Here is a 12,047-nt window from a genome sequence, read left to right on the forward strand (position 1 = left end):
AGGTCCCATGTATGGCTCGTACCTGTTTTTACCGGATCTCTTTTCATTTTCCACACGCCTTGAGCTTACCTTTTCTTCTGTTTTATGTCGTAAAATAATGTCTTCTTCAATCCTCATCTTTGTACTGTATCTGTTGTAGACATCATTCCACGTTGTTGCTGGGAATTCTCGAAGGCTTTCTTTGAGTCGCCTCGTGGCTTCTGAACTCTTCTCATTCAAATTACTAGCAAAGGCTATGGCTGCCCAATTGTCAGGTACTCGTGGCAGCGTCATTATTTCCCGTTGAAATCTATCTACGAACTCTCTAAGCAACTCTGAGTCTCCTTGTTTGATTTTGAAGATATCTTCCATTCGCTTTTCAACTTTTTGAGCTCCCGAGTGTGCTTTGATAAATAAATCTGCAAGCTCAGCAAACGAATTTATAGAATTTTCAGGTAAGAGAGAATACCATGTTAAGGCCCCTTTAGTGAGTGTTTCACCGAATTTTTTGACCAAGACCGACTCAATCTCTTGCTTAGTCAAATCATTGCCCTTGACACTTGTTGTGAATGCAGTAACGTGATCTCGTGGATCTGATGTACCATTATACTTTGGAATATCAGGCATCTTAAACTTCTTTGGAATTGGGAGGGGAGCAGCACTTGGCTTCCATGGTTGTTGGGAATATTTATCTATATCTACTCCCTTGATCACGGGCGGTACTCCAGGTATTTGCTCTATGCGTTCATTTTGCTCCTTAAGCTATTTCTGCAAGGTTAGTACTAGATTCTGTAAATCAGAGTTAACTGGATTACCTGGGTCTCTCTCTTGTGTTTCACTAGGGGTTCCACGGCTGCCTGAATTAACCAATCCTGAACGAGGATTCTCCAAAGTGTTGTTGTTTGGAGTAGATGTGGGTGGAATAGCAGGTAATTGGCTAACAAAAGCTTGAAGAGCTTTATTGACTTGAGAGGCAATAAGTTTTTGCAGAGCCTCATTCATGGTTTCAACATTTTCGAATTGAGCCTGTCCATCTGTGTGAGATCCATCAGGAGTGCCTTCACGAGACCATCGCGGGGAGCCTCGTGGAGAACCTTGTGGAGAGCCTCGTGGAGAATCTCCCTGAAGTTGTTGGATTGTTTGACTTTCTGGGTTTCCTTAAGTGTTGTCATTGTTGTTTGACATGATTGATGCAATCAAGAAAATTAGGTTGAGATATCCTTGATTATCAGATTCCCGGCAACGGAACCAATTTGTTTAACCAAGAAAATAGAATTTTAGTCAAAACTAGAATTTAGAAGAATCGGGTTACTGATAATCGAAAAATTAAATAAAGAAAGAAATTTTAGAGTAACCAAGTATGAAAGCTGGTAAATCAAAGTATATTCCAATAGTCACCTCTCCCTACAATTGTTTGTTTCTTCCCTTTTTATAGCTCTTTTGGGATACGAGCCTTACCTTTGTCATAATAATGCTATTATGGGCAATTAATGACTTTAAATATTACGTTATGCAATCATATACATTAAATACATATTCTCTAACGTTTCCAATAATTAATACTCATTAAATGCTGTATCCGGGCTCCTTTTTGTTGTTAGATTCATTCCTTTGATTCTTCACTATCTTTGAGTTTCAAATGTCTTGAATAGGTATGAGCGTTGAATTACTTGTATGACTGCTCGCACCCGCTCCATTTAATATATTCATATTTGTTGTTGCTTGTATCTGTTTGTTGCTCGTATCTGTTGTCGCTCGTATATGTTGTTGCTCGTATCTGTTAACCAATCTTATTTCTTTGACTGTTTGACCAGTCTATACGTCATGACACGTCACCATATACATAAATATAATTTTCCCCAATACAGGGGTCATAACAATTTATAACACAAGACTCACGTGCATGCTTGACACTGACGTATAGATACTCGTCACCATGCCTATACGTCGTACTCCACAATTAACACGTAGCAAATAGACACAACTCCTAATCCCTCAAGCTAAGGTTAGACCAAACACTTACCTCGATGCCACGAACACAATTCACGATTCAACTATAGCTTTACCCCTTGATTCCACCACCAATTCGCTCGTATCTAGCCACAAGTTACTTAATTACATCAATAAACGCTAAATGAATCAACCCCAATGCATAAAAATAAGTTTTCCAAAGTTTTACCCAAAAAGTCAAAAATCGCCCCCGGGCCCACATGGTCAAAACCCGAGGTTCGAACCAAAACCCGATCACCCATTTCCCCACGAACTCAAATAGATAATTTGTTTTGAAATCAGACCTCAAATCGAGGTCCAAATCCCCAATTTTTGAAAAACCTAGGTTCTACCCAAAACACCCAATTTCCCCCATGAAAATCATTGATTTGAAGTTAAAATCATGTTAAGAATTGAAGGAAGTTAGTTAAAAACGACTTACAATTGATTTGGAGAAGAAGAAATCCTTGAAAAATCGCCTAAGTGTGTTTGTGTTTTGAGAGGATATGAAAATGGGTTAAAAATTCGGCTAAGTATAAAAGTTGCAGGTCTCAGATGTGGGAATTGCGAACTGGGGTTCGCAATTGCGAACCCCGACCTCTACTGTTATGGGAAATGCACCTTCGCAATTGCGAAAAGAAGGTCGCATTTGCGACAAATTAGTCGCATTTGCGATCACTAGCCAAGCTGATGAGCTTCTCATTTGCGAAGGGATCCTCGCATTTGCGAGGCCGGAATTGTGAAATATCACTCGCATTTGCGAGATAAGGTAGACCTGGGCTGGTTCGCATTTGCGAGCCAGGCTTCGCAAATGCGAAGCCTACAGGTCTCCAAACCAAACATGCACACAACCTCAGGGCTATCCAAAACTCACCCGAGCCCTCAAGGCTCCAAACCAAACATGCACACAACCTCAAAAACATCCTACGGACTTATTAGAGCACTCAAATCACCAAAATAACATTATGAACATCGAATTAAACCTCAAGATCAATGAAATTTCTCAAAACTTCTTTAAGCATCAAATTTGCATTTAAGATCCGAATCACGTCAAACGGATTCCGTTTCTCACCAAACTTCACAGAATTATCTTTAATCATATATAAGACCTGTACCGGGCGCCGGAACCAAAATACGGGCCCGATACCAACATTTTCTAATCCAAATTTATTTCCAAACCTTATAAACTATTCAAAAAATAATTTTCTTTAAAAATTTATTTCTCGGGCTTGGGACCTCGGAATTCGATTCCGGGCTAGAGAAAGAGAGAAATATTATATTGCCTTTATCTGTGTGAATGTAAGGTGTTTACAAATGATGGGGACTCCTCTTTATATAGTAGAGGAACTCAAATTATGGTATAACTCTAAATATAGAAGGAAATCCCATGATTGGCTGAACAACCGGTCTTGACTTGATTCGTGCTGAGATTTTAGCCACGATCCTTGGTCGATCTCGGATATCTCGGTTTTCTGTTACTCGACTTAGCTTCGATCTCCATCTTACTTGGTCTCGATCTTGGTCGAGCTCGAGCTTAATCGGTCCCACGGTCTCGATAACTTAAACCCGCGCCGTATAAAAGCGAGGTCCGAACTTGATCTACCACGTTCCAGCCTTGGTCAGTCAAACAAAAAAGGGTATCCCGATTTTGACCGTATACAGTTGTATTTACAAAAAATAGGGGTGTACATAGGTCGGGTTGGTTCGGGTTTTGCAATTACCAAACCAAACCAATTGTGTCTGATTATTTAATTTGAAGACCAAACCAAACAATAAAATTCGGGTTTTTCAATTTCGGTTTTTCTCGGGTTTTCGGGTTTTTTTTTCCGGTAAAATCTTCGTAGCACAAAACATATAACTTGTGCTCAAAATATTTCTTTAATCCTAGTAAGATACAAAAGTATTTTACAAGAAAATAATACAAAATATAAGATGTGTCATGGCATTATCCTAAAATATTCAACAATAAAGACAATAAAATTATGTACTATTGCTAATTAAAAAGCCATAATAAAACTAAACATAATCTAAAAGTACTAAGTCATGCTAAAATAAGTAGACTAATAAGGGAATATTAATTACATGACTAAACGCTAAAGAAAAATAAAAATAGGTTATGCATTTTTATCTAAATCATTGCAAAATAAAAAATAGATATTCAATACATTTTCGTTCCTAGTATTGAATTGAATGTCTTTTGTTAGCATTAATATTGATTTGATTTTGGTTTGGACTTTTGTTAGCATTATTTAAGTTACTAATATTAATGNAGAGAGCTGAGAGCTCTTTTAAGTCAAAAAGAAGTTTATGCTGGAGATTTGATGCAGAATTTGACTCAAACCCAAGAAAATCTGCGAACTTCTGAAGACCAGGTGAAGGCCTTAGAAAAATCTCATGCCTCTCTCCAAGCCTCTTATAACTCAGCTCTGAATGAAAATGAGGGTCTCAAAAATGAAATTGCTGCTTGGGAAAGTGATTATGAGCTTCTTGAAGATAAGGCTGCAGTTGATGTAAGCTGGGCTTTTCTGAACTCCCGTCGTGATGCCTTAGTTGAAGTCAGCCAAGAAAACTTTAATCTGGAGTCAGAGTTAGCTAAGGTGATGGAGACTATTGAAAAATCTCAACAACCATTGGACTTCCCTTCTCCCGCGATTGAAGTTTCCGAAGCTGAAGCTACCGGAGTTGATGTTCCCGTGAGTGAAGTTCCCTTAACTGAAACTTCTGCGGTTGAAGTCCCCATGACCGCTGGAATTGCCTCGGGTGATGCACCCTCTTCAAGCTCGATCGTGCCCCTTATTGCAAGTCAAGTTGAAACTTCATCTATTGATACTCCAATGGTTGGAAATCAACCTACTTCTGTTGGTGATGCTGTTCCAGTTGAGCACGCTGATGATCCTCCTTCAATCCTTTCCTCTCAGTAAAAAAAATTTATATCTATTTTTGATTTCCTTTTTGCAGGTACCTATTTGGAAAACAGTATTTAAAGCTTTTGGGTTCATTTGAGAGTTTTTGTAATCAAGCCCTTAGCTACTACTTGAGGGTTGATTTTTAGAAGTATAAGTCCCCAAGTCTTGTTATGGGGCATTTTGTATAAACAATTAGATGACTAAGTTTATACTTTAGTCTTTAGTTTTAAATATTAGGAAACTTTTATTTATCATTGCACTTCCGTATGTTCTATCCTTGCCTTTTTATTTTTAAGGACTTAAAGAATAGTCTGCATTTTTGTTCTTTGAAAAATGCTTCTGTTAATCCCATGACTAAATAACATGAGTTTTATAAAAAAGGGCCCTTTTATATTTTGATACTTAATGAAGAAGACGTCTCAACTTCATAATGGTGTGATCATACGATAAAAGAAATAGGAACACACATGTTTTTTGCAATAACTTCGAAAAAATTTTATAACTTCGAGAAATTTTTACTTCTGGACTTTGACAAGTTTTGTATAATACTTTACATGGGCTTGAATTACATCTATAACTTTCTCGTAACTGTTTTTTCTTGTAACAGATTTTTTGTTTAAGAAATAATAAACACGAGGTTTTTCTTTATAACCCGTTTTAGAACAATAAATGCAAGGTTTTTCTTTACAACCTGCTTTAGTACACAGCTTTTACCCTAATTACAGTAAAGATTTCTTTAGCCTTGGCTCATGACTTCATTTGACTTTTATTACTCTGCACTTGACTTTTTCCCAGGCTTGATTTTTCTTCAATCTTCTCTGCCCTCTTTATATATACTTGTGTATATTATGTAGTCCCCCAAGTGTTTGAGTGTTGAAGTATGAAGCCTCGAGCACTTGATAGCTTCCCTCATTTGGTCCTTTTCCTGAAAAGGAAATACATACGGGACTCGGAGGTACGATTATAGATGAAGACTGCTTAACCTGTTTAAATTTCTATCAGAATAATTGTAACCCTGGGCCAGGAATTTTAGTTTATTCCATTTTGCCTTACAGGTCGTGACTCATCATTTAGTACGGGTTAGCGTTTTGCCTATCATCTAAAATCGTTAGTAAAATTTTAACAATTCAAAAATAAATATAATTTAACATGGTGATACCTGACCGTGGGTTTTTCCTTAGAAGTAGTATCTCTTCAAATGAACTGCATTCCAATGCGAAGGAAGCACCTTCCCGTCCATTGTTTCCAACTCGTATGCTCCTTTTCCTGCAATATCTCAAACTCTGTAGGGTCCTTCCCAGGTTGGACTTAGTTTACCCGCGTTGGCCGCCTTTGTAGATTGAAAAACTTTTTTAAGCACGAAGTCCCCAGTTTTGAAGTATCGCAGTCGTGCTTTCCTGTTGTAATATCGTTCGATCACTTGCTTTTGTGCTGCCATTCTTATTAATGCGGCTTCTCTCTTGCCTTCCAGTAGATCCAAATTGAACCGCATCTCTTCATCATTAGACTCTTGTGTTGCTTGTGAGAATCTTGTACTCGGTTCTCCTATTTCAACTGGGATTAATGCTTCAGCTCCATAAACTAAAGAGAAAGGAGTTTCACCTGTGCTCGTCTTTGTTGTCGTGCGATATGCCCATAAAACTCCGGGTAACACTTCAGGCCAATTACCCTTTGATTACTCTAAACGTTTCTTCAAATTGTTGATTATGACTTTGTTAATTGATTCTGATTGCCCATTGCCTACTGGGTGATAAGGTGTAGATGTGATTCTCTTAATTTTCCAGCTCTCAAAAAACTCAGTGACTTGAGCTCCGATAAATTGAGGGCCATTGTCGCATACAATCTCCTTTGGTACACCAAATCGGCAGATGATATTACGCCAAATGAAGTCTTTGACCTCCTTTTCTCGTACCTGTTTAAATGCTCCTGCCTCTACACATTTAGTGAAGTGATCAATAAGTACGAGCAAAAATTTTACCTGTCCTTTTGCTTGTGTTAATGGACCCACGATATCCATTCCCCACTTCATGAATAGCCATGGTGATATGACCGGATGTAACAACCCCGCAGGTCTATGCGTGTTGTTACCGTACCGTTGACATTTATCACATTTAGCTACAAAACTTTCCGCTTCTTCCTCCATTTTAGGCCAGTAATATCCTGCTCTAATCAAGGTTCTTACCAGTGATCTTCCTCCTGCGTGATTCCCACAATGCCCCTCATGTATTTCCCTCATTACATACTCCGTTTGAGAAGGTCCGAGGCATCTTGCTAATGGACCACCGAACATCTTACGATAAATATTCCCTTGTTTTAAACAGTAACGAGCAGCCTTTTTTCGAAGTGCATGCGCTTGCTTCTTGTCATTAGGGACGGTACCATACTGTAAAAAAGCAACAATTTCGTTTTTTCAATCCCAAGTTAAATTATTAAAATTTACCTCCTTCTTATCTGGATCGAGAACTGAATGAAATAAATGTATAACTGCAGCATTTGCATCTTTTGCTACATCAGCTGCGGATGCGAGATTAGCTAAGGCATCTGCTTCAACATTTTCATCCCTCGATATCTGTATGACCTTCCAAGTTTGGAATTGCTTTATCAGTTCCCGTACCTTTTCCAAGTACTGTTGCATCCTTGCTTCCCTAGCTGTGTAAGTCCCCAGCATTTGATTAACCACGAGCTGCGAGTCACTTTTGATCACTACTTGATTTATACCAAGTTCTCGTGCCAATTCTAAACCTGCAATCACAGCTTCATACTCCGCTTCATTGTTAGTTACGGAATGACATTTAATAGCTTGCCTAATAGTTTCACCTGTAGGTGGTACTAAAACAATTCCTAATCCTGCACCTTTTACGTTAGATGAGCCATCAGTAAATAAGGTCCATGTTCCTGGATTAGCCCCATTAAGTACTTGTACTTCTTTTTCTGCTTCTAGTTGCATCCCTTGGCTAAAGTCAGCGACGAAATCAGCTAATATCTGTGATTTTATTGCTTTTCTAGGTAAGTACGTGATTTCATATTCACTTAGCTCTAAGGCCCATTTAGCTAACCTTCCTGACAATTCATGTTTATGCAATATATTACGTAGGGGGTATGCAGTCACTACAACAATGGGATGATATTGAAAGTAAGGTCTTAACTTCCTAGATGCCATGATTAGAGCAAATGCTAATTTTTCCAATTGTGGATACCGTGTCTCTGCATCTAACAAAGATTTACTAACATAATAGATAGGAGATTATTTACCCTGCTCTTCTCGAACCAAAACCGCGCTTACCGCAACTTCTGAAACTGCAAGGTAGATGAAAAGTTTCTCCCCAGCCTTGGGTTTTGCTAGCAAAGGTGGATTTGACAAGTATATTTTCAAAACCCTAATTGCTTGTTGACACTCCTCATCCCATTCAAAATGATCCTGCTTCTTAAGAGCCGAGAAGAATTTAAAACATTTTTCCGATGATTTAGAAATGAACCGTCCCAAAGCTGCGATTCTTCCTGTTAGTCTTTGAACCTCTTTCTTGTTGGAAAGTATATCAGGAATTTCTTCAATGGCCTTAATCTGTGCAGGATTCACTTCAATACCACAGTTAGAAACAAGAAAACCTAAAAACTTTCCTGATGCCACACCAAACGCACATTTTTCTGGATTCAACTTCATATTATATTTTCGTAAAATTTTAAACGTATCAGATAGGTGTGATATATGATCTTTTGAATGTTGAGTCTTAACTAGCATATCATCTATATATACTTCCATGGTTTTACCTAAATTTTCTTGAAACATTCGGGTGACCAACCTTTGATACGTTGCACCTGCATTCTTAAGACCGAAGGGCATTACCTTGTAACAGTAAGTCCCCCTGTCTGTTATAAAAGAAGTTTTTTCTTCATCTCCTGGATCCATCTTGATTTGATTATAGGCTGAATATGCATCTAAAAAACTTAATAACTCATGCCCTGCAGTAGCATCAATTAACTGATCTATGTGCGGTAAAGGAAAGGAATCTTTTGGACAGACTTTATTAAGGTCTGTGTAATCTACACAGACTCGCCACTTATCGTTCTTCTTAGGAACCACAACAGTATTAGCTAACCAGTTAGGATATTTTACCTCACGAATTGAACCAATTTTTAGCAACTTTTGAACTTCCTCTTGAATCACCTTTATTTTGAAAGTTCCTTGCTTTCTTTTCTTTTGCTTGACGGGAGGATATGATGGATCTTCATTCAACTCATGAGTCATGACTTCCGGTGGTATCCCTGTCATGTCAGAACGGGACCAAGCAAAATAGTATGCATTAGCTTTTAAAAATTCAATCAATTTATGTTTTACCTCCGGGCTAAGATTAGCTCCTATGTACACTTTTCTCTAGGGCCAATGTATAAATAACGCCACGGCCTCTAGCTCTTCTATCATTATTTTGATATTCTCATTCTCCTCCGGTTCTTGAATGGTATCAGGTCTTGAATCCAGATCTGTTTGCTTTTCTCAGGTGAGGTTGACTCCGTTTTACCCTCACCTAAATTCTGTAATTGCTATTTGTCTTCACCTTTAACAGTTGAATCTGCAACGGAATTGATGCTTCTAGATGTTTGTTGATCGCCTCTGATTTGGCATATTCCCCATGGAGATGGGAATTTAATAACTTGATGTAAAGTTGAAGGAACAGCTTCCATGTCATGAATCCATGGCCTCCCAAGAATCATATTGTAAGCCATTTCCATATCTACAACTTGAAATTTGGTATCTTTAACGACGCCTTCTGCGAATGTAGTAAGTATTGCCTCCTCTTTTGTTACAACACTNTATTCATAATTCTAGCTCATTTGAGCATTTTATCAAATACTAGTTGAGTATCTTGATTTCAAATCCCCTTTTCAAGATTTTCTTCATTCCCTAACCCAATCTTTACTTATTTATGTTAAACGATCTTCCCATAAACCTAAGTTGTACATGCAGGTATACATAATAGCATTACACCCAATAATCATACCTCAATACCCCATCTTATACTCCAAACTCGAAATTAAAAACCTAGGGTATAGACTCTTACCTCTTAGATGAAGAACTTGTGACTGGGTTCTTTGATTCTTGAAGATTGATGCAAGGTTTGGATGATTTAAATGTTGGGTTCCTCCTTCTCTCTCTAAAATGCTCTCACCTCTCTCTAAAATCAGTAGAAAATGACCCCAAAATGAACTCTAAAGCCTATATATTAAAATGGGGTCGGGTTATAAAATTAGAAAATTAACCCTCGGATGTCAAGTCTGCTATAGCAGAATCCACCGCAGAATGGGTATGCGGGCTGCAGTTTCGTCGCAGAACTCGCTGCCCAAAACTGGGCTGTTCTGTCTCAATCTGCGACCATTCTGCGACCGCAGAATGGTTATGCGGTCCGCAGAGTTGAATCTGCGATCGCAGATTTCACGCAAAATCGCATTTTTCCAGCTTTTGGTAATTTGATCATAACTTTGTGTAGGAAGGTCCAAATGACGAACGGTTTGAAGCGTTGGAAACTAGACTCGAAGATCTTTCATTTGATAGGTTATCCATCACCTAGAACCTTATAGATATTTGGATATGCTCGTTCAAAGTAGGGACTAGTGCAAGATCGTTGGGAATTTTAGCCTATTATGGACTTTTTCCAATTTTTCTTAGACTTAGGCCTTTCCTTGGATCCCAAATTACTTACCGTAAGACTTATACACATATTTACCAAATCCAATGGATGTACACCATGTTAATAGCACATAAAAATATTATAATAAGCCTATGTGACACCACGAAATCTTAAATTACTTAGCGAAAATTTTCGGGGCCTTACACTCTGTAGATAGTATGCATGCTTTGGAGAATTCTCATGCCGCCCTTCAATCTTCTTATAATTCTGTATTAGCTGAGAATGAAGGACTCAAGAATGAGGTCGCTCCTTGGGAAAGGGATTATGAAATCCTTGAGGAAAAAACTGATGTTGAGGTGAGTTGGGCCTTCCTAAATTCTCGTCGTACACCTTACTAGAAATGGGTCAAGAGGACTTCAACCTTGAATCAGAATTAGCCAAGGTGAATGAAACAATCGCACGAACTTAACAAACACAAGATTTTTCATCTCCCGATGTTGAAGTTCCCTTGGTTGAAACTCCCGCCGCTGAAGCCTCTGTGAATGCTGCAATTGCTTCGGATGTTGTACCTTCTTCAAGCTCAACTGTGCCACTTGCTGCAAGCCAAGCTGAGATCTCGTCTGTCGATGTTGCTCCAATTGAGCCCGCTGATGATCCTTCCTCAGTTCTTTCTTCTTAGCGAAAAGACTTATATTTGCTTTAAATTCCTTTTTTTTTGCAGGTACCCATCCGGAAAACTATGTTTAAAGTTTTTGGTTTCTTGTGATAGTTTTTTTTTGTAATCAAACCCTTGCTTATCAGTTAAGGTTTGATTTTAAAAGTTCAAGTCCCCAAGTCTTGTTTAAGGGGCATTTTTTGTATGAATAGTTCGATGACTAAGTTTATACTTAGTCTTTTAGTTTTAAAATGTTAAGAAGTTTGTCTTTAAACTTCCATCTGTTCTATTCGTGCCTTTTATTTTCAAGGACTTAAAGAATAGTCTGCATGTTTATTCTTTGAAAATGCTTTCATTAACCTCATGACTAAATAACACTAGTTTTATAAAAGAGGGCCCTTTTATATTTTGACACTTAATGAAGAAGACGTCTCAACTTCATAATGGTGTGATCATACGATAAAAGAAATAGGAATACACATGTTTTTTGCAACAACTTCGAGAAATTTTTATTTCTGAACTTTGACAAGTTTTGAATAATACTTTACATATGCTTGAATTACATCTATAACTTTCTCGTAACTGTTTTTTCTTGTAACAGATTTTTTAAGAAAAAATAATAAACACGAGGTTTTTCTTTATAACCCGTTTTAGAACAATAAATGCAAGGTTTTTTTTTACAACCTGCTTTAGTACACAGCTTTTACCCTAATTACAGTAAGGATTTCTTTAGCCTTGGCTCATGACTTCATTACTCTTTCATTACTCTGCACTTGACTTTTTCCCAGGCTTGATTTTTCTTCAATCTTCTCTGCCCTCTTTATATATACTTGTGTATATTATGTAGTCCCCCAAGTGTTTGAGTGTTGAAGTATGAAGCCTCGAGCACTTGAT

The 12,047-nt window shown here is 37.9% G+C and overlaps 1 protein-coding gene across 1 annotated transcript; it reads left to right on the forward strand.

Annotated features, from left to right (window-relative positions):
* The first annotated feature begins 4,568 nt into the window (after positions 1-4,568).
* LOC109208566 lies at positions 4,569-11,177 on the forward strand. Its single transcript, XM_019371696.1, has 2 exons — positions 4,569-4,830; positions 11,002-11,177. The coding sequence occupies exons 1-2, from the start codon at positions 4,569-4,571 to the stop codon at positions 11,175-11,177; spliced, it is 438 nt and encodes a 145-aa protein (XP_019227241.1).
* Positions 11,178-12,047: the final 870 nt, after the last annotated feature.

This window comes from Nicotiana attenuata, unplaced genomic scaffold (genome assembly GCF_001879085.1).
Source record: "Nicotiana attenuata strain UT unplaced genomic scaffold, NIATTr2, whole genome shotgun sequence".
NCBI classification, from domain to species: domain Eukaryota; kingdom Viridiplantae; phylum Streptophyta; class Magnoliopsida; order Solanales; family Solanaceae; genus Nicotiana; species Nicotiana attenuata.

Excerpts from the sequence above, each read along its gene's own strand:
- LOC109208566 (XM_019371696.1), top strand. The coding sequence starts at position 4,569 with ATGGAGACTATTGAAAAATCTCAACAACCATTGGACTTCCCTTCTCCC. Across the intron at positions 4,831-11,001 it reads AAATCAACCTACTTCTGTTG|TTCCCTTGGTTGAAACTCCC; the intron begins GTGATGCTGTTC and ends CCGATGTTGAAG.